The sequence below is a fragment of the Pseudophryne corroboree genome, chromosome 6 (assembly GCF_028390025.1).
Source record: "Pseudophryne corroboree isolate aPseCor3 chromosome 6, aPseCor3.hap2, whole genome shotgun sequence".
In the NCBI taxonomy this organism is placed as follows: domain Eukaryota; kingdom Metazoa; phylum Chordata; class Amphibia; order Anura; family Myobatrachidae; genus Pseudophryne; species Pseudophryne corroboree.
The window spans coordinates 828,092,302-828,115,807 of NC_086449.1; the positions used below are offsets into that span (position 1 = coordinate 828,092,302).

General features: G+C 50.4%; 1 protein-coding gene across 2 annotated transcripts in view; it reads left to right on the forward strand.

Moving 5' to 3' along the window:
* The first annotated feature begins 947 nt into the window (after positions 1-947).
* ADA2 (adenosine deaminase 2) overlaps positions 948-23,506 on the forward strand; it is a 78,514-nt gene continuing 55,955 nt past the window's right edge. The window contains exon 1 of one of the 2 annotated variants that reach the window (XM_063929318.1): positions 948-1,199. In XM_063929318.1, coding sequence (XP_063785388.1) covers positions 1,084-1,199 — 116 coding nt within the window. In that variant the 5' untranslated portion in view covers positions 948-1,083. The remainder of the gene's footprint in view (positions 1,200-23,506) is intronic. The other variant, XM_063929320.1, reaches the window with a different exon arrangement.

The window sequence follows — 23,506 nt, forward strand, 5'->3', positions numbered from 1 at the left end:
GAAACGCGTTAGGTGACCTGTTGCTGCACTGATTGGGCCATTTGAACCTTTGCTGGAGTCCTGTTGATGAGGAGGAATACAGGTGCAGCCACTTTAATACAGCCACGGCCATCCGTTTGATCTGGACAGCTGAGCTGCGTGGAGAAATTCCAGTGCGCCCTGGACCCCTTGCAGGTACACTACAGGAGACGCTGAATCCTATGGCAGCTGCGGGTGGGCTCCCCCTTCATGCACATTACAAAAGAAGGAGGGGCAGCACCACAGGAGGCAGTTCCCAGTAAGCACATTGGAAACCTATGTGCTCTACTGATGTTTTAGCAGCGCTATTGCTACAGTGAACACTACATTGCTTCAAATTATTATACGTCCCAGGACTGGAGAAATACTTACTGTAGTAATAAAACTGGTGGACTTTCATTTGAGAACATTATTTGAGAATTCCTAAATGAACCAGATATACTGATTGCCAGGTGTGTACGTATTAGCTAGATGAACGTTTTTAGAATATTAAATAGCAATCGATTTTAATATTGTTAAATTAATAAATTGTATATATATATATATATATATATATATATATTCTTTTTTCAAACTGTTGTACTTGTCAGTTTATTCTAGCCATAGCAGCAGGGCCGGCGCCACCATTAGGCAGCTGCCTATGGGCGCCGGCCACTGGAGGGCGGCACACTCCCATTGAATCTGTTTTATTATGTTTTACTAAGCTGCTCTTGCAGCGGCCGCGGGTCCAGCCAGCCGCAGCCGCCGCTATTTGTCACCCTCACCACCGGCAGTGCTGACACCCATCAGTTGTGCTGCTGGCTGTCCTGTGGGGTGTTGGGCACAAGGGGGCAGTGTGAGGTAGGGGAAGGAGGACAGCAGCGCAGTGGCAGCAGAAGAGGAGCAGGGGAATACTGACCAGGAGCAGTGGTGACAGGAGGAGCCCAATCTCCGGGGACGCTGGGCTGCTGCAGCACTGTTGGAGGGATGCACTCAGTATTGTAAACGAGGCCACGCCCCTTTAACCGAGGCCACGCCCCCTTTTCCACCCGCGGACGGCACAAGGGGGATAACGGTACAGTCCGGATGTCACCAAGTCCAGGTGACGCCTCTGACCAGGAGAACACCATCATGAGAACACCCCCATCGGGGAATGGGTTTCAGAGAAGACTCCAAGGTATGGCTCATCAGCGTATACCTGAGTAAGTAATCACAGTTGACTTAGGGCTGTAGTATCAGGAAGAACCAGGTGGTGGCACCCCCTCCCTTAGGTGACAAAATCTGCAGCAATGTGTTGCACATGGATATGCCATGGCATAACTACAGAAGGTGCAGGGGTTGCAACTGCTATGGTGCCCAGCCGGCAAGCAATCCCACTGCACCCTTTTGGGGAAAAAAAAAATCATTTATTTTTTATTAGTACTGCCGCGCATCGAATGCGGGAACCAGCAGATTACTTCCTGGAAGGAAGGGTGGGAGGCAGGGTGCAGAGCTACCCTCAATGTGTGACCGGCGCCGCTTGAGAGAACCCAGAAGCATACAGTATTTGCAGTAGCTACAGCACTGCACAGCTGACAGACACATCGTGTTTAGACAGTGCCACACAGAATAACTGTCAGTGAGCCCCCCTTTCCCTACCATCCGTCCCGTCTGTCTGTCTATGCTCTGGTGTTCTGTCTATGCCACCCCACGTCCATCTATCTATGCCCCCCCCACCGTCCGTCTATGCCCACATATAGTACTGTGTCCATTTATGCTCCCCCCACCGTCCATCTATCCATCTATGCCAGCCCCCCGTCCGTCTGTTCATCTATCCATCTATGCCCCCATGGGGTGCTCTGTCCATCTATGCCCACCTTTTCCAACATTCCATCTGTGCCCCTATATGGTGCTCTGTCCATCCGTTTATGCCCCCCATGTCCGTCTATGACCCATATGGTGCTCTGTCCGTCCGTCTACACCCCCCATCCGTCTATCCATCTATGCCCACATATGGTGCTCTGTCCATCCGTCTACACCCCCAATCCGTCCATCTATGCCCCCATATGGTGCTCCATTCATCTGTCCGTCTATGCCTCCCCCTGTCCACCCGTCTGACTATGCCCCTGTCTGTCCGTCCATGCCCTATATGGTGCTCTGTCTGTCCGTCCATGCCCTTGTCTGTTCGTCTATGCTTCACCCCCCCCCCCAGTCCTGTGCTGTAGTCAGGTAGTGTCTCCCCTGCTCGCTCCTCCTCACTCTCTCTCCCTCTCTCTCTCTCTCTCTCTCTCTCTCTCTCCCTAACACCCTCTCTTGTGCCTCTCTCTCTTTCTGACACTGTCCCTCCCTTACTTTCTTCCTGACTCTCTCTGACACTGGGGGTCATTCCGAGTTGATCGCTAGCTGCCGTTGTTCGCAGCGCTGCGATCAGGCTAAAAAATGGATTTTATGCCCACGCGTATGCACCGCAATGCGCATGCGCGGCGTACGAGTACAAAGGCCTTTGTTGTTTTGCACAGGTTCTAGCGAAGTTTTCAGTCGCACTGACGGCCGCAAGAAGATTGACAGGAAGAGGGCGTTTCTGGGTGTCAACTGATCTTTTTCAGGGAGTGTTTGCAAAAACGCAGACGTGTCTGAAAAAACGCAGGCGTGTCTGGGCGTTCGCTGGGCGGGTGTACGACATCAAATCTGGACACGAATAGGCTGAAGTGATCGCAAGCGCCGAGTAGGTTCAGAGCTACTCAGAAACTGCACAAACTGTTTTTGCAGAGCTCGGCTGCACAGGCGTTCACACTTCTGCTAAGCTAAAATACACTCCCAGTGAGCGGCGGCATAGCGTTTACACGGCTGCTAAAACTAGCTAGCGAGCGATCAACTTGGAATGACCACCCACTGTCTCTCTCTCCCTGACACACTCTCTCCCTCTCTGACACTGTCTCTTTCCCTGACACTATCTCTCTTTCCCTGACACTGTCTCTCTTCCTCTCTGACACTGTCTCTTTCCCTGACACTGTCTCTCTTCCTCTCTCTCTCTCTCTCTCTCTCTCTCTCTCTCCCTCCCTGACAGAGTCTCTCACCGACTCCCTGTCTCTACCTCTTTCTCTCCCTGAAACTCACTCTCTCTTCCCTATTTCTCTCTCCCTCCCTCCATGATACTTTCTCTCTCACTCCTGCTCGCACTCCCCCCTTTCTCTCTCTGGCACTCTCTCTGTCTCTCTGATGCCATCTCTCTCTCCCCTCTCAACACTTTCTCTAATTCTCCCTGACACCCTCTCTCTCTAGCTCCTCTCTCTCCTTCTCTCATTCCATCTTTTTTCATGAAATCCTCTCTTTCTTGCTCCTCTCTCTCCTTCTCTCCCCGACACCCTCATTGTCTCTCACTCCCCTCTCTCTCTCCTAAGGGACATTGTAGTGACAATGACGGGGAGGGAACGGGGGCTATCAGGTTTTTGTAATGGGGCCCACTAACAGCAACATGACCCCGCTATAAAATGCACAGGAACACAATAATCCCTGCTATCATAGTCATAAGGAGTTATGCACAGTGACAGCAACGGGGGGGGGGGAGTAGGTTGAAGTTTTGCCTAGGGTGCCAAGAAACCTTGCACCGGCCCTGCATAGCAGTCTGTCTCATATTAGCGCAGTTCTATTTGCCAAAGTCTTGCTTTATATTATAAAAACGGCACTATGTCTCATTTCAGTCAATCAAGGGCTGCAGTTCCAAATTGCCCTATGGTAATGAAGTCAGGCAGTGTGAGACTGTTGCAAATTCGGCTGCTCAGTGTGTGCCTTGCGACAGTGAACAAAGAATGAGAGATTTGTACTGACAACTACCTCTCGATAGAAAGGTTACTACAGTATGGTCAGTCTTTTCCCTTCTGCTTTCAGCTGTTTGTCTGTAGGACAGGCACAGCGAGTGAGAGACTACTCATATGACTGCTGCTGCTGACAGAAACAGAGCATGTGTGTTTATACAATCATTAATTGGATTTAACAATCCCAAATGTTGGCAGGTGGAGTGTTTCATCACAGATGAAGAAAACAAGAGATCTGGTTTAAGCAATTAGCATATACAGATACAAGACTGGATTCATACATTTTATTGGCGTTTCTATAAAAAATATTCTTACAGCAGCCTAGGGAACTATATCTAGTAGTCCCAACTTCCAGATAGAAAATATCACTATACTATGTTTCTCTGGCTGGGTCCACAGGATTATCCACAGGATAACATTGGGATATGGTTGAGCGACAGCGGAAATGGCACCAACACGGTCACGAGCTTTCTGGCCTCCCAGGATGCATCGGGGCCTCACCATATAGTCCCGCCCACTGACTCAGTCAAATCAGTTTTTTGCTTGGTGCGGCAGGAAGCCGCATAGTCACAGGGCTGCTGGGAATAAAGCAGCCTGAAGCTTTTATTATGTTATTTTTATAGACTTACTATGTTTTTTGAGTGACTTTTCTTAACAGCGTCTTAAACGCATACGGGAAAGAGTCGCTCCAACAACTCCCCACCGGGTCGCAACAACGCTTACCTTCGCTGTATAGTGCTGTCTCGACGGGCGTCTGTGTCGGATGTTCTAGCAGGTCCAGCAGACGTAACCAGGCTGTGGCCGGAGCATGGGGGGAAGGTAAGTCTATGGATTTCCTCTTACTAGGGGGGTCCGGACACAGCTACACTGTATTGGTGGAGACTACAAACAGTGTGTTGATGCGCAAAACATCTCGAGTGCGACAGCGCTACGCTCTAGGGATCATAGGCGCCAGGACTAGGTAGAGGCCGCGATCCTTAGAGTTTAAGTCAACAGGGGGATTCAGACGCTCTCCTGGCCGCCCCTCCGAGTTCATGGCCAGTTCCCGCGTGTCTCTCGTTTCATGAACTGAATGACCTCACTTCCGGCTCAGACGCTACCACGAGGGTACTCGGTCGCAGCTTAGACGCTGCGGTTGTGTACACTAGAGATCCCGCCTAGACCGAGTCGCAGGACTTAGCGTCTGCATACACGTGGAAGTCGCTGAGCGTCCGTGTCTGTCAGTGAGCGTCCGTGTCTCTCATCCGTTATCTGAGCGGCAGTGTACACCAGTAGCGTCTGAATCCACTCAGCGTCTTGCAAGCGTATTTGCTTGGATATGGAAGTGTGGTGAGTCTCCCTGTATCCCGCTCTCCGGAGGCAGGGTATACAGTACTAAAAATTCTCTCTACTTGTTAGTTTGAATTGTTAATTTTTAGTACATATTGCATATGAGATCTGTATAATTACTGTTGTTTCTGCATGTTATGTTTGAAAAAAACAGTTAAAAACAGAAGTACAATTTTCCTACTCACTTGTAAGTTGTTATGGGGGTTGTATTCTCATATGACAATGTCTAATGCTTTAACATGTGACTGACTGCTAGTATGAGTGCTGACTTTTCTATATTGTCAGTCCTGTTCTGACCCTCAATTCAGGTGCACTGTGTCTAGATTGATTTCTCTGACGTCCTAGTGGATGCTGGGTACTCCGTAAGGACCATGGGGAAAAGACGGGCTCCGCAGGAGACTGGGCACTCTAAAAGAAATATTAGGTACTATCTGGTGTGCACTGGCTCCTCCCTCTATGCCCCTCCTCCAGACCTCAGTTAGAATCTGTGCCCGGCTCGAGCTGGTTGCACACTAGGGGCTCTCCTGAGCTTCTAGTAAAGAAAGTATTTGTTAGGTTTTTTATTTTCAGTGAGATCTGCTGGCAACAGACTCACTGCTACGAGGGACTTAGGGGAGAGAAGCGAACCTACCTGCTTGCAGCTAGCTTGGGCTTCTAGGCTACTGGACACCATTAGCTCCAGAGGGATCGAACACAGGCCCAGCCTCGGTCGTCCGGTCCCGAACCGCGCCGCCGTCCCCCTTGCAGAGCCAGAAGCAAGAAGAACATCCTGGAAATCGGCGGCTGAAGACTCCGGTCTTCATTAAGGTAGCGCACAGCACTGCAGCTGTGCACCATTGCTCCCTATGCACACCACATACTCCGGTCACTGATGGGTGCAGGGCGCTGGGGGGCGGCGCCCTGGGCTGCAATTAGAGTACCTTACATTGGCAAACAGCACATAATATAGTCTAAAAAACTATATATTTGCAAAAATCCCCTGCCATAATATTAATATAAGAGCGGGAGAAGTCCGCCGAGAAGGGGGCGGGGCTATCTCCCTCAGCACACTGGCGCCATTTCCTCTTCACAGCTCCGCTGGAAGACAGCTCCCCAGGCTCTCCCCTGCAGTTTCCAGGCTCAAATGGTAAAAAAGAGAGGGGGGCACTAAATTTAGGCGCAAACTGTATATGTAAAGCAGCTATAGGGAAAAATCACTTTGTGTTAGTGTAAATCCCTGATTATATAGCGCTGTGGTGTGTGCTGGCATACTCTCTCTCTGTCTCCCCAAAGGACTTTGTGGGGTCCTGTCCTCAGTCAGAGCATTCCCTGTGTGTGTGCGGTGTGTCGGTACGGCTGTGTCGACATGTTTGATGAGGAGGCTTATGTGGAGGCGGAGCAGGTGCCGATAAGTGTGATGTCACCCCCTGCGGGGTCGACACCTGAGTAGATGGATATGTGGAAGATATTAACCGACAGTGTCAACTCCTTACATAAAAGGTTCGATGACGCAGCTTTGGGACAGCCGGCATCTCAGCCCGCGCCTGCCCAGGCATCTCAGAGGCCGTCAGGGGCTCAAAAACGCCCGCTACCTCAGATGGCTGACACAGATGTCGACACGGAGTCTGACTCGAGTGTCGACGAGGATGAGACAAATATACAATCCACTAGGGCCATCCGATGTATGATTACGGCAATGAAAAATGTGTTGCACATTTCTGACATTAACCCGGTTACCACAAAAAAGGGTATTATGTTTGGGGAGAAAAAGCAGCCAGTGACTTTTCCCCCATCTGATGAGTTAAACGAATTGTGTGAAGAAGCGTGGGGTTCCCCAGATAAGAAACTAGTAATTTCTAAGCGGTTACTAATGGCGTACCCTTTCCCGCCAACGGATAGGTTACGCTGGGAGACATCCCCTAAGGTGGACAAAGCGCTCACACGCTTATCAAAAAAGGTGGCACTGCCGTCTCAGGATACGGCCGCCCTAAAGGAGCCTGCAGATAGAAAGCAGGAGGCTATCCTGAAGTCTGTGTATACACACTCAGGTACTATACTGAGACCTGCTATTGCTTCAGCATGGATGTGTAGTGCTGCAGCAGCATGGTCTGATTCCCTGTCAGATAACACTGATTCCCTTGACAGGGACACTATTTTGCTAACTATAGAGCATATTAAAGACGTAGTCTTATATATGAGAGATGCACAGAGGGACATTTGCCAGCTGGCATCTAGAATTAATGCAATGTCCATTTCTGCCAGGAGAGTATTATGGACTCGGCAGTGGACAGGTGATGCTGATTCTAAAAGGCACATGGAAGTTTTGCCTTATAAGGGTGAGGAATTGTTTGGGGACGGTCTCTCGGACCTCGTGTCCACAGCAACAGCTGGGAAGTCGACCTTTTTACCTCAGGTCCCCTCACAGCCTAAGAAAGCACCGTATTATCAAGTACAGTCCTTTCGGCCTCAGAACGGCAAGCGGGTCAGAGGCACGTCCTTTCTGCCCAGAGGCAGGGGTAGAGGGAAAAAGCTGCACCAGACAGCCAGTTCCCAGGAACAAATATCCTCCCCTGCTTCCACTAAGTTCACCGCATGACACTGGGGCTCCACAGGTGGAGCCAGGTGCGGTGGGGGCCCGTCTCCGGAACTTCAGCGACCAGTGGGTTCGCTCACAGGTGGATCTCTGGGTTCTACAGGTATCTCAGGGATACAAGCTGGAGTTCGAGACGTGTCCCCCTCGCCGTTACCTCAAATCAGCCTTGCCTGCTACTCCCAAGGAAAGGGAGATAATACTGGCGGCAATTCACAAGCTGTACCTCCAGCAGGTGATAATCAAAGTTCCTCTCCTTCAACAGGGACGAGGTTACTATTCCACAATGTTTGTGATACCGAAACCAGACGGTTCGGTGAGACCCATTCTAAATTTGAAATCCTTGAACACTTATATAAGGAAGTTCAAGTTTAAAATAGAATCGCTCAGGGCGGTTATTGCAAGCCTGGAAGAGGGGGATATTATGGTGTCACTGGACATCATGGATGCTTACCTACATGTCCCCATTTACTCACCTCACCAGGAGTACCTCAAGGTTGTGGTACAGAACTGCCATTACCAATTCCAGACGTTGCCGTTTGGTCTGTCCACGGCACCGAGGGTGTGTTCCAAGGTAATGGCCAAAATGATGCTACTCCTTCGAAAGAAGGGAGTTATAATTATCCCGTACTTGGACGATCTCCTTATAAAGGCGAGGTCCAAGGAGCAGTCGTTGATCGGAGTAGCACTATCTCAGGAAGTGCTACAACAGCACGGCTGGATTCTGAATATCCCAAAGTCGCAGCTGGTTCCTACGACGCGTCTGCTGATATTGGGCATGTTTCTGGACACAGAACAGTAGAAGGTGTTTCTCCCGGAGGAGAAGGTCAAGGAGTTGTCATCTCTGGTCAGAGACCTCCTGCAACCAAAACAGGTGTCGGTGCATCATTGCACGCGAATCCTGGAAAAGATGGTAGCTTCTTTCGAAGCAATTCCCTTCGGCAGGTTCCTTGCAAGGAATTTTCAGTGGGACCTGTTAGACAAGTGAGGATCGCATCTTCAGATGCATCGGCTGATCACCCTGTCCCCGAGGGCCAGGGTGTCTCTGCTGTGGTGGCTGCAGAGTGCTCATCTTCTCGAGGGCCGCAGATTCGGCATTCAGGACTGGGTCCTGGTGACCACGGATGCAAGCCTCCGAGGTTGGGGAGCAGTCACTCAGGGAAGAAACTTCCAAGGACAATGGTCGAGTCAGGAGACTTCCCTACACATAAATATTCTGGACCTAAGGGCCATTTACAATGCCCTAAGGCAAGCAGAACCCCATGCTTCAAAACCAGCCGTTGCTGATTCAGTCAGACAACATCACGGCTGTCGCCCATGTATACCGACAAGGCGGCACAAGAAGCAGGATGGCGTTGGCAGAAGCCACAAGGATTCTCCGATGGGCGGAGTATCACGTGCTAACACTGTCAGCAGTGTTCATTCCGGGTGTGGAAAACTAGGAAGCAGACTTCCTCAGCAGGCACGACCTCCACCCGGGAGAGTGGGGACTTCATCCAGAAGTCTTCACGCAGATTGTGAACCGTTGGGAACGGCCACAGGTGGACATGATGGCGTCCCGCCTCAACAAAAGCTAAAAAAGTATTGCTCCAGGTCAAGAGACCCTCAGGCGATAGCTGTGGACGCACTAGTGACACCGTGGGTGTACCAGTCGGTTTATGTATTCCCTCCTCTTCCTCTCATAACCCAAGGTACTGAGGATAGTAAGTAAGAGAGGAGTAAGAACTATACTCGTAGTTCCGGATTGGCCAAGAAGAACTTGGTACCCGGAACTACAAGAAATGATCTCGGAGGACCCATGGCCTCTGTCTCTCAGACAGGACCTGTTACTGCATGGGCCCTGTCTGTTCCAAGACTTACCGCGGCTGCGTTTGAAGGCTTGGCGGTTGAACGCCGGATCCTAACGGAAAAGGGCGTTCCAGATGAAGTGATTCCTACGCTGTTACAGGCTAGGAAAGACGCTGCCTGAAGTTCAGACATTGTTAAGGGAGTGCTGCATATTCAGTCCCCTTTTTGTGCCTCCAGTTGCACCTTGGGATCTCAACGTAGTGTTGGATTTCCTAAAATCACATTGTTTTGAGCCACTTCAGAACGTGGAGTTGAAGTATCTCACGTGGAAAGTGGTCATATATATATTTGGCCTTGGCTTCGGCTAGGCATGTGTCAGAATTGGCGGCTTTGTCGTGTGAAAGCCCTTATCTGATCTTCCATAGGGACAGGGCAGAATTGAGGACTCGTCCCCAATTTCTCCCTAAGGTGGTATCAGCGTTTCATTTGAACCAACCTATTGTGGTGCCTGCGGCTACTCGGGTCTTGGAGGCTTCCAAGTTGCTGGATGTAGTCCGGGCCCTGAAAATCTGTTTCCAGGACGGCTAGAGTCAGAAAATACTGACTCGCTGTTTCTCCTGCATGCACCCAACAAGCTGGGTGCTCCTGCTTCTAAGCAGACTATTGCTCGCTGGATCTGTAGCACGATTCACCTTGCACATTCTGCGGCTGGACTGCCGCATCCTAAATCAGTAAAAGCCCATTCCACGAGGAAGGGGGCTCTTCTTGGGCGGCTGCCCAAGGGGTCTCGGCATTACAACTTTGCCGAGCTGCTACCTGGTCGGGGTCAAACACGTTTGCACAATTCTACAAGTTTGATACCCTGGCTGAGGAGGACCTTGAGTTTGCTCATTCGGTGCTGCAGAGTCATCCGCACTCTCCCGCCCGTTTGGGAGCTTTGGTATAATCCCCATGGTCCTTACGGAGTACCCAGCATCCACTAGGACGTCAGAGAAAATAAGAATTTACTCACCGGTAATTCTATTTCTCGTAGTCCGTAGTGGATGCTGTGAGCCCGTCCCAAGTGCGGATTGTCTGCAATACTTGTATATAGTTATTGTTTAACTAAAGGGTTATTGTTATGAGCCATCTGTTCAGTGAGGCTCAGTTGTTATTCATACTGTTAACTGGGTATAGTTATCACGAGTTGTACGGTGTGATTGGTGTGGCTGGTATGAGTCTTACCCTGGATTCCAAATCCTTTCCTTGTAGTGTCAGCTCTTCCGGGCACAGTTTCCCTAACTGAGGTCTGGAGGAGGGGCATAGAGGGAGGAGCCAGTGCACACCAGATAGTACCTAATCTTTCTTTTAGAGTGCCCAGTCTCCTGCGGAGCCCGTCTATTCCCCATGGTCCTTACGGAGTACCCAGCATCCACTACGGACTACGAGAAATAGAATTACCGGTGAGTAAATTCTTATTTTCACTTCTATATACTCATATATAGGTGATTTTCAGTCACAAATTGTGTAGTCATTAACAGATTATTACCATGTCTGTGAGCGGCGAAAGTGACGAGGAGAATTTATCAAGCAATCCTACATCCCTAACATGCTTATCTTGTAAGACAGGGTTAATTGGTATGGACCAATTGGTCACTTATGAGGGGTTGTGCGCGAACTGTTTTGCTTTTCAGCAAAGTAAAAAAACAGGAGTTGGTTCAGCCACCAACAGAGCCACCATGGAATATGTTCGAAAAGACTTTATCTTCAATAGCGGATAGGTTAACTCCGGTAGCACCACCTCAAGGGTTAGGTTACACTATTAACCCATACATGCAGCTCCCTTCCTACGGCTTGGTTCCAGTAGCCTCTACAAGCAACTAGTGATGTGCACCGGAAATTTTTCGGGTTTTGGTTTTGGATTCGGTTCCGCGGCCGTGTTTTGGATTCGGACGCGTTTTGGCAATACCTCACTGAAATTTTTTTGTCGGATTCGGGTGTGTTTTGGATTCGGGTGTTTTTTTACAAAAAAAACTCAAAACCAGCTTAAATCATAGAATTTGGGGGTCATTTTGATCCCATAGTATTATTAACCTCAATAACCATAATTTCCACTCATTTTCAGTCTATTCTGAACACCTCACAATATTATTTTTACTCCTAAAATTTGCACCGAGGTCGCTGGATGGCTAAGCTAAGCGACCCAAGTGGACGATACAAACACCTGGCCCATCTAGGAGTGGCACTGCAGTGTCAGACAGGATGGCAGATTTAAAAAATAGTCCCCAAACAGCACATGATGCAAAGAAAAAAAGAGGTGCACCAAGGTTGCTGTGTGACTAAGCTAAGCGACACAAGTGGCCGACACAAACACCTGGCCCATCTAGGAGTGGCACTGCAGTGTCAGACAGGATGGCAGATTTAAAAAATAGTCCCCAAACAGCACATGATCAAAGAAAAAAAGAGGTGCACCAATGTTCGCTGTGTGACTAAGCTAAGCGACACAAGTGGCCGACACAAACACCTGGCCCATCTAGGAGTGGCACTGCAGTGTCAGACAGGATGGTAGATTTAAAAAATAGTCCCCAAACAGCACATGATGCAAAGAAAAAAAGAGGTGCACCAAGGTCGCTTTGTGACTAAGCTAAGCGACACAAGTGGCCGACACAAATACCTGGCCCATCTAGGAGTTGCACTGCAGTGTCAGACAGGATGGCAGATTTAAAAAATAGTCCCCAAACAGCACATGATGCAAAGAAAAAAAGAGGTGCACCAAGGTCGCTGTGTGACTAAGCTAAGCGACACAATTGGCCGACACAAACACCTGGCCCATCTAGGAGTGGCACTGCAGTGTCAGACAGGATGGCACTTCCAAAAAATAGTCCCCAAACAGCACATGATGCAAAGAAAAAAAGAGGTGCACCAAGGTCGCTGGATGGCTAAGCTAAGCGACCCAAGTGGCCGACACAATTGGACTCTCCTTGGGGATTTGTGATTTAGAAGAACGCACAGTTCTTTACTGTGCTTTTGCCATCTTAACTCTTTTAAGTTTTCTAGCAGGAGGATGAGTGCTTCCATCCTCATGTGAAGCTGAACCACTAGCCATGAACATAGGCCAGGCCCTCAGCCGTTCCTTACCACTCCGTGTCGTAAATGGCACATTGGCAAGTTTACGCTTCTCCTCAGACGATTTTGATTTAGATTTTTGGGTCATTTTACTGAACTTTATTTTTTTGGATTTTACATGCTCTCTACTATGAAATTGGACATCGGCCTTGGCAGACGACGTTGATGGGATTTCATCGTCTCGGCCATGACTAGTGGCAGCAGCTTCAGCACGAGGTGGAAGTGGATCTCGATCTTTCCCTATTTTACCCTCCACATTTTTGTTCTCCATTTTTTAATGTGTGGAATTATATGCCAGTAATATATCAATAGCAATGTCCTACTACTATATATATACTGCGCACAAAAACTTAAATGCACCACAGGTATGTATGGATGGATAGTATACTTGACGACACAGCAGTAGGTAGAGCAGTGGCCTACTGTACCGTACTGCTATATATTATATACTGGTGGTCAGCAAACTGTGCAAAACTGAAATGCACCACAGGTATGGATGGATAGTATACTTGACGACACAGAGGTAGGTAGGGCAGTGGCCTTCTGTACCGTACTGCTATATATTATATACTGGTGGTCAGCAAACTGTGCAAAACTGAAATGCACCACAGGTCATACTTGCCTACTCTCCCGGAATGGCCGGGAAGCTCCCGAAAATCGTGTGACCCTCCCGGCCCCCCGGAAGAGCAGGCAAGTCTCCCGGAATCAGGGGTCCCCCTGCCCGTCTGCCCACTTAGTGTGTAAAGTGGGCGGTCCGGGCAGTTGATGACGCGTTTCTTGCTGAATCGCGTCATCATAGCCACGCCCCCTGCAGTGTAATGCCGGGGATCGCGACATTACAGAGCGGGGGGCGTGGCTTAAAGGATGTGCCGCCGAGAGCAGCCAGAATGTCGGCAAGTATGCCACAGGTATGGATGGATAGTATACTTGATGACACAGAGGTAGGTAGAGCAGTGGCCTACTGTACCGTACTGCTATATATTATATACTGGTGGTCAGCAAAATTATGCACTGTACTCCTACTATATAAGTATATATACTACAATGCAGCACAGATATGGAGCGTTTTTCAGGCAGAGAACGTATAATACTGGTGGTCACTGGTCAGCAAAACTCTGCACTGTACTCCTCCTATATAATACTGGTGGTCCCCAGTCCCCACAATAAAGCAGTGTGAGCACAGATATTTGCAGCACACTGAGCACAGATATGGAGCGTTTTTCAGGCAGAGAACGTATATATTTGCAGCACACTGAGCACAGATATTTGCAGCACACTGAGCACAGATATTTGCAGCCCCCTGAACATAGAAACTGAGAGGACCCCAGCCACGTCCTCTCACGATCATTTCCAATACACGAGTGAAAAATGGCGGCGACGCGCGGCTCCTTATATAGAATCCGAATCTCGCGAGAATCCGACAGCGGGATGATGATGTTCGGGCGCGCTCGGGTTAACCGAGCAAGGCGGGAGGATCCGAGTTGCTCGGACCCGTGCAAAAAAAGGTGAAGTTCGGGCGGGTTCGGATTCCGACGAACCGAACCCGCTCATCACTACAAGCAACCAAGGGACAGGTAAGACTAAGACAGGTGCATCCATGTGGCAGACTACACAAGATGATACAACAGATGATGATACAGTATATTCAAATACTCCGTATGATGATCAGTCGCAGAGTTTTAGTTCAGAAGATGTAGCTGAACTTATTGATGCTATGAAGGCTGTTCTCTCTTGGGAAGAGCCAGCCAAGACAGTGTTAAAATCTAAAGCACCTGTGTTTAAACGAACAAAATCAGTTAAAACTGAATTCCTAGCGTCAGATGATCTGACGGAAATGATGGATGAGTCTTGGGCAACGCCCAGTAAAAAATATAAGATTCCGAAAAGATGGGATTCTTATTATCCATTTCCAGCTGCGGATTGTTCGAAAAGAGAAGTTCCTCCAAAAGTAGATGCACATGTACTGCGACTTGTGCATAAATCTGCTTTACCACTGTCATCTACCTCGCTAAATGATGTCACAGACAGAAGGGTAGATAGCTTCTTGAAAAATGTATTTTCTCTTGTAGGAGCAGTGGTAAGACCTGCTATGGCTTCGGCCTGGGTAGCAAAGGCAATGGGCGAATGGATAGAGGAACTAGAGAATGACATCTCTTCTCCTACTAGGAAGCAAGAGTATAATTTAAGCCGTTTAAGACAATCTGCCCAATATTTGGAAGAAGCGGCAATTGATATGGGTACAGTTGCTTCTAAAGCTTCAGCCTTGACAGTAGCCGCTCACAGAGCAGTTTGGCTACGTACCTGGAAAGCAGAATTGGAAGCATTGCCTTTCATTGGTAATATATTATTTGGGAAACCATTATCTGATATCCTAGAATCTGAGTCTGAATCAAAGAAGGTCAGATTTCCGGCTACTTATAACCCTAAGTCTAAGGGTTCAAAGTTTCGCTCATTTCGTTGGCAAAGCAAAGCGAAAGCTAAAGAGGAGTCTAAGCAACCCCAGTTCAAAACCAGGGGTAGGAAGCAGTGGGCTAGCAAAAAGCCAGCTTCCAAGCCTGAACAGAAACCATCAGCCTGAAGAGACGGGCCTCCGCCTGGAGGATTCCAGGGTTGGGGGCCGACTCCTTCATTTTGCACACGTATGGCAGCAGTCAACAACAGATGCTTGGGTGCAGAAGGTGGTATCTCAGGGGTATGGGTTCCCATTCAGGAGGCAGCCTCCTCAAATATTTTTTTGCACCAGCCCGTCTCGTATAGAGTCGAAGGTCAATGCCCTGCAAGAAGCAGTCGAAAAATTACTGCAGTCAGGGGTGATTGTCCCAGTACCTCCATCACAGAAGGGACAGGGGTTTTACTCCAATCTATTTCTGATCCAGAAGCCGAATGGGTCATTTCGACCAATTCTCAATCTGAAAATGTTAAACAAATACATTTGGATTCCAAGGTTCCACATGGAGACATTATGCTCCATAATGTTGGCTATGGAACCGGGAGATTACATGGTATCTCTGGATGTACAGGATGCTTACCTACATGTGCCTATAGCACTGTCGCATCAGTGTTACCTTAGGTTTGCCATCCTCCAGGAACATTTTCAGTTCCAAGTTTTGCCCTTCGAGCTAGCAACAGCACCCAGGGTGTTTACCAAGATCATGGTGGTTATGGCAGCTTGTCTGCGCAAGCGTGGGATAAGAACATTTCCATACCTCGACGACCTGTTAATCCTAGCACATTCGCAGGAGTTACTTTTGAGCCATCTTCAACAGACAAGTTTGTTTACAGAGACATGGGTGGCTCATAAATTGGGAAAAGTCGTCTCTGAATCCGTCACAGCGGATGGTTCATTTGGGGGCCATATTGGATTCAGACCTACAGAAAGTTCTCTTACAGTACCAGAGAAAAAGATAGTCAAGGTGCAGGTCATGGCTCAGGAAGCGTTGCACGCCCAGACAATGTCAGTACATGCAGCAATGCGACTGTTTGGTCTGATGGTATCAACCTTAGACATGGTGGAATATGCGCAATTCCACTCCAGACCATTGCAGCACCTTATTCTGACCAAATGGAACGGAAATCATCAGACGATAAAAAAGCAGATGATAAAGTTTCCAGTAAACGTAAAAAGGTCTCTAGCGTGGTGGCTACAGACAGACCATTTAAACAAGGGGAGACCCTTTTGGATAAAAGAGTGGCAAGTCCTGACAACAGATGCCAGCCTGCAAGGCTGGGGTGCGGTACTCGGAAGCCTATGGTTCCAGGGAAAATGGACCGCAAGGGAAAGTCGCCTGCCAATAAATCTGTTGGAAATAAGGGCCATTTATATGGCTCTAGTTCAGGCAAAGGACAGTCTGCAAGGAAGACCAGTCCAGATTCGCTCAGAGAATGCGACAGAAGTAGCGTACCTCAATCATCAAGGAGGAACTCACAGCAAGAGATTGATGGAGGAAGTAACGCCCATTCTAAGATGGGCAGAGCTCCATCTCCCAGCATTGTCAGCAGTGTTTGTCCCAGGTGTTCTGAACTGGGAAGCAGATTTTCTCAGTCGACACACTATTCAGGAAACCGAATGGGCATTACACCCAGAAGTGTTTCAGACACTAGTGAACAGATGGGGTCTACCAGAGATAGACCTCATGGCGTCTCATCTAAACAACAAAGTTCCGAGGTACGGATCGAGAACAAAGGATCCTGGAGCGGCCCTTGTAGACGCACTGTCAGTAGAATGGAAATTTAATCTGGCGTATCTGTTCCCTCCAATATCTCTATTACCCAGAGTGGTGAGAAAAATAAAGCAAGCAAAGGGAGCCATAATTCTAATAGCTCCAGCTTGGCCAAGAAGGCATTGGTACACAGATCTACTGAGAATGTCCGTGGAAGCACCGATACTGCTCCCTCAACGTCCAGATCTGTTAATGCAGGGTCCTTGTTGCCACAGTCATCTGGATCGTCTGTCTTTGATGGCGTGGCTATTGAAACCTCTATCTTAGAAGCTAGAGGATTTTCAAAACAAGTAATCCAAACTATGCTCAGAGCAAGAAAGCCTTCTTCAGCTCGTGTGCATCATAGAATATGGCAAGCCTATATTTATTGGTGTACTGAAAAAGTTTGAATCCAAGATCTTTCAGAGTATCCAGGATTTTGGATTTCCTTCAAGCAGGATTGGATAAAGGTTTGAAAGTTGCTTCCTTGAGAGTTCACGTATCAGCATTAACTGTATGGTTTCAGCGAAAGATTGCTGATTTACAGGATGTACGTACTTTCTTTCAGGGAGTTGTACATATTCAACCTCCATTTGTTCCTCCTGCAACTCCCTGGGATTTGAATTTAGTTCTTAAATTCCTCCAGGGTCCTCTGTTTGAACCACTTAAGAGAGCAGATCTTAAATGGTTAACGGCTAAAGTGCTTTTTCTACTGGCAATGGCGTCAGCCAGAAGAGTGTCAGATTTAGGAGCGTTATCGTGTAAGTCTCCTTTCCTAAGTTTTTTTTCCAGACAGAGCAGTTCTCAGAACGAGATCTGGTTATCTTCCAAAGGTGGTTTCAAAGTTTCACCTTAATGAAGAGATTGTAGTCCCAGCTTTTCAGGTATCGGGACTATCTGCGGGAGAAGTGTCGCTGGACGTAGTCCGAGCATTAAGAATCTACGTAGATCATACTAGTGCCATCAGGAAAACAGATTCTCTCTTCATCCTCTACGGATTTCATAGAAGAGGATGGCCTGCTAGTAAACAGACGCTGGCGAGATGGCTCCGAATGGTAATATCCGAAGCTTATTCTCATGTAGATCTCCCTACTCCGGCTAATGTCTCTGCTCACTCTACACGTAAGGTAGGTCCTTCATGGGCAGCACAACAGGGTGCTTCAGCAGAACAGATATGTAGGGCAGCCACATGGTCTTCCATAAACACATTCATTAGACATTATGCCTTGGATACTTTTGCCTCTCATGACGCAGACTTCGGGCGAATGGTCCTCCTGTGTAATCAGGAGCGTCCCCACCACTAAAATTGGCTTTGGGAATCCCAATGTTATCCTGTAAATAATCCTGTGACCCAGCCAGAGAATTAGACGTTATGGTAAGAACTTACCGTTGATAACGTGATTTCTCTTATGTCCACAGGTATCCACAGGGATCCCACCCTGACGCACCTGATTTGAGGATCTTGACAATCACTAAACCTCTTTCCTCTTGTATGGAAGGGTGTGCATGTGTGTTCTTATCGCCTAAATAGGTTTCTACCTGATGCTCCTGCCTAAATCGCTGTGGAAAGAACTGATTTGACTGAGTCAGTGGGCGGGACTATATGGTGAGGCCCCGATGCATCCTGGGAGGCCAGAAAGCTCGTGACCGTGTTGGTGCCATTTCCGCTGTCGCTCAACCATATCCCAATGTTATCCTGTGGATACCTGTGGATATAAGAGAAATCACGTTATCAACGGTAAGTTCTTACCATAACGTCTATTTTTTGTTTGTTATTTCTGGTGCTTAACAAAAACACTCTTTCTATAGCAAAATGTTATTTATGCCTGTGGCCGGAGAGGCCCAGCCACGAGGCAAATGGCCGCCGCGGCGCTGAAGGGGTTAACCCCTAGTGCCCGGCGCCATTTGAAAGGACAAAGGGCGCTTGGCGCCAGATTTAAAAATGCTGTGGGCGCTAGGCGCCATGTTTATAAAATGTACCATAAGACTGTTTAAAAATATATTTCAATGTGCTGTGGTCCCGGACCCCTCCGGAGACCACGGCAGTGAGGACAGCCCCCGGCGCGCTCAGCAGAGTGTGCGCGCCGGGGGAGAGGGAGCCGCTGACCGCCGGAGTCCGGGAGCTCCGCTCCCGGCAGTGGTCGGTGCAGCCCCGGGCGCACTGGAGTGTGCGCGCCGGGGAGAAGGGTGAGCGCTGCAGCTGGGAGCTCGGCTCCCGCTGCAGTGCTCTCTGTGTGTGCCGCCGCTGGGGGCCGGGAGCTCTGCTCCCGGCGCCTCAGCCCAGCACGGGTGGCCAGCCGCGGCAGCCGGGACGAACGTCCCGGGCTGCCGGACGGCAAGGGGGGTGCACCGCACACGGGGACCGGGCTAGCCGGCTCCCTAGCGGCGTGGGTGCAATTAGGCTGGCGAGCAGGCTGATGAGCGCTGGGGTCCGGGAGCTACGCTCCCGGCGCCTCAGCGCTGCAACAGAGCCAGAGTCAAGTGTCCCGGGCCGCCGGGCTTCAGTACAGGGGGGTGCGCCGCTGCGTGCGGCGAGGCCACTGAGTAGTGCCACACTGGGGGGACAGGGAGAGCCAGCTCCCTGGACCCCAGTGGCAGGCAGGCAGGCTGGAGGGTGGGGGAAGCCAGCCCCATACCTCCAGCACTGAGAGAGCCCTAGCAGCCAGGCTGCAGGGCTAGGGGAGCCAGAACAGACAGGCTCCTAGCAGCCAGGCTGCAGGACTAGGACAGTATTCCACAAACCAGACATTGTGTAAAATAATAGAAAGTACAGTGTGTTGTAAGGCACTGCAGTGCCTAGGTATGTGGAGCCTGTGCAGGCTCAGAGTGTATTTAAATGTATAAACATGTACAGTGTGATTTAAATGTAATGTATTTAAAGGTAAATTGCACTTACTTGATTGTGTGTCCCAGGAGGGGGGAATCCATGGCTGTGCAGGCTGATGGATTCTCCCAGACCTTTTCCCCAAAAACGGAATGCTTTCCCATCCAGCCTCACATTTCTAAGGGGCACAGGGAGAAAGAGAAGCAGCTCAGCTATGAAACAAGCTGAGTGGTTTCTTGGAGCTCCATGGAGATCACCCGTAGTGGCCTCGAGACCTGGACCGGGGAGCCAGGCTGCCCAGCTCTGGAGCCCAAATCCAGGCTGCAGCCAGTGGGCTAGGTCCCGGGCAGGTTTCTGGAAGTCAGTTTAGGAGGGAAAACTTTCCCCCAGCCAGACTGAACGGCACCGGGGAGTATCCTGATTCTCCAAGGTGGGAGAGTCAAAGGAGACCGACCACTCCCCACTGTCCATAAGGGACAATGTTAGATGTGCATGTGACCAAGGCATGCACAGCTCATGGGTAAACATTGATTGGTTGTGCACCACAGGGCGGGCTTACCCCCTGTGGTAAGGGGTCTTGGAGAGGGATAAAAGGAGGGCAGTTGGCCCATAGGAGGGTGTATTATTCCATCTTATTCTGCTGAAAACATCTGATTGTATGCTGTTACCCCTAGCAATAGGGAGGAGCCTTTTTAAAGGTTATTGAGCAATAAACATCTTTGCCTCAAGAAGACTGCTTCATCTTGTGACCAACAGGGTTAGGCCAAACCTAGCCCCGTCCTCCGGCTGTCCAGGGAAGTACCTAGCGTCTCCAAGCTCCGCTTTCCGCCAGCTACCGGTAGAGGCCTAGCAAGTGGCTAGTGGGGATTCGTCAGCACCACACAGCTGTGGTAAGGCAGTGCGTCGGCACATACAGAGCAGAACCGTGGTTCCAAACGCCACGGCAGGTTAGGAGTTTGGTGGTGGCAGCGAGAACCCGCCCACAGCGCAGTGGGTGGAGTCAGTAACAGGCGGTTACTGACGGTAAGCGGGAATCCCCTATGTGGTCAGGCCTCGTGCGGCTTGACCTTTCAGTCTGTGCGCAGTCAACGGGACGCGAAAGCGGCGAGTGCTTTCGTACGGTACCGTCCTGTCACAGAAATTGGTGGCATAGTGGTGGGATATTCCCAGGCGGCTTTTCATCACCCGATTGGAGAAGCCGAGTTACTCAGGAGAGGAGTAACTGCAGCGCAGGAGAACGCACAAGATGGCGGAATTCAGCGGAATGTCCAAGGATGATCTGGAGATCGTGTGCCAGGAGAAGGGTGTGGATATCCCTTCCAACGCGTCCAGAAGCGTCATGAAGGCGGCGCTCAGGAGCGTGGAGGAGTCTCATCGGGCGGAGGTGGAAAGCACTGACGGCGTCAGCATCGGAGAGGACGGCCCAACAGTGGACCTTCGTAAGGAACCGGTGAGATCCACAAGCCCCGCCCCCTTTCACAGCAGCCATGTTTCCCAGCAATCCCTAGCAGGGCTAGGATCCCAACGTCCCAGGGGGGGGCGGCCCGGATACCCTAGCAGATCGGCTAGCGGAATTGGGGGAAAGGGCAACGGAGCAAGAGCGCTTGATCATCATCCAGATGTGGCATGATGAGCGGGCACCACAGGCCGTGGTACCCCGGGAGCCGTTGTCAGCTGTTGTACACCGATCAGAACGTATACAGTTTGCCAAGTTTGCAGACAGTGATGGGGACATTGATGGACATTTGCAAGTTTTTGAAAGGACTTGTAAACTACACGATCTACCCAAGTCAGAGTGGGTGAGACACCTTGTGCCCACTCTGCATGGAGAGGCCTTGGAGGCCTATCGAGGAGTGGCGACGGAGGACTGTGGGAACTACGACAAAGTCGCAAAGGCCCTCCTCCAGCGATTCTTCATCACTCCAGAGTCTTACAGGAAGAAGTTCAGAGACTTGCCCAAGAATCCTAGCAGCACCCATGAGCAGTTCGCCACCCAGCTGCGGCAGTACGTGGTGAAGTGGGTGAAGGATTCGGAAGCCACTACATGGGACGCACTGATCGACCTGATCTGCAGAGAGCAGTTCTACCGCAGGTGCGCCCAAGAAGTGAAGGAGTGGGTGCTAGATCGGGAGCCACCCAGCTTAAAAATGGCTGCCCAATTAGCCGACAAATATGTGGCAATTCGGCCACGGGGGCAGAAGCGCCCCGCCAGCAGCCAGCTCCAACAGACTGTACCACCAAGGCGACCACCCTCTTCAGCTCATCACCCCCAAAGACAAGCATCTTCCAACCCGGGTGCTCTTGGCCAGCAACCGCACCGCAGCGTCCCTGCAACTGATCAGAGATCATCGGTGCCACGACTGGAGAAGAAGTGCTACGGCTGTGGGAAAATCGGACATCTGAGGATGAACTGTCCTGCATCCCAAGCACCCCAGACTCGTGCCCCAAATCCGAGTACTGGAGCCCGGATCGCTTGTTTGACGAGAGGAGATGAGCCTACAGAGACTGTTCCCCCACCAGTCAGTCCGATGGAGTGTGGCGAGAGACAGGTGCACTCTGCGGAGAGAGTCACCTGCATGGCCAAACAGCCCCTACACAACATGTGGAGGCACCTGAAGCCAGTCCACGTGGGACCCCTGCAGGGGGAAGGCCTAAGAGACTCTGGGGCCTCAATCACTGTGGTGAGCCCCCACCTTATAGATCCTGCTGCAGTATTGCAGGGTCGCACTGCCACGGTCACCCTGGCAGAAGGAACAGAGAAAGCGGTTCCCATGGCAAGAGTCTACCTGGACTGGGGAGCTGGACCAGAGTTGCGAGAAGTTGCCGTCATGGATGGTCTCCCAACTGATGTGGTCCTAGGAAATGATCTAGGTGGTGGGATCGTCACTACGTTTGTTGGCGCCATTCCCCGGAGTCAAGTTCCAAACCCACCGTTGACATCAGCTACTCCAGCACAGCCCAGCCCAGAGGAAAAGACTACAGCTGCTAGACAACTGCCAGCACAGCCAACCACAGCTTCAACCAGCCCAGAGGAAAAGATTACAGCGGCTAGATCAGCACATCGACCCCGCATGCCTTTTGCCTCTGGTATGCCCATGTCCACTAGCAACGCAGAGGATGTCGGTTCCAGCTCGTTTGATCCTGTGGGGGTGCCCAATGATGCTCCTGACCCAAGTGGTTTGCCAACTCCGGCGGTGAGTATGAGAAACCACACTGATTTTTCCATGACTGACCCCTACCAGACTGACCCTAGTAGTCCCCACCTAGATCCCCCTGTAGAGTGTCCCAATTTAGGAGAGATTGAGGGCCACAGGCAGGAGTTTAGGGAGGCTCAACTCTCTGACCCATCCCCGAAAGGCATGAGGCGCCACTCTGGCAGCGACCTTGACAGGGTTGGGGCAGGAAGTTTGACCTGGCGGGAAGGGTTAAGGTACAGGGTAGACAGGAAAGTGGGAGGGGATAGACCAGATAGGGAATGTGTCCAACTGGTCCCCTCAGGGAACGTTCCTGCGCAACCAGTGTCGGTTGCCAGCGAAACCCCTTTGGACAGTAACCCGGAGACAGACCGTACCCTGAAGTGCCTGACACAGTGCTTACCCTGGTCTGGAATGTCGGATGACGCCCAGACCAACTGTAAGGCTGGTGCCATGCGTTGGCAGCCGGGGCACTCCAGCGGTTATATTGTCTCTGGGCCTCAGCCCATAGGAGAACCCTTGCAGCAAGTTGCTGTGGACATAGCAGGTCCCCTGCCTGTGCGCAGTAGATCGGGGAAGACACGCAGCCTCCCTGTAGTGGATGCCACACAGGATCCAGAGGCTGGTGGTCTGGCCGCCATCACTGTGGCATAGGTAGCGGACGAGGAGGAAGGAGTAGGCCTAGGTGACAGGGTAGGTTTCCCGAG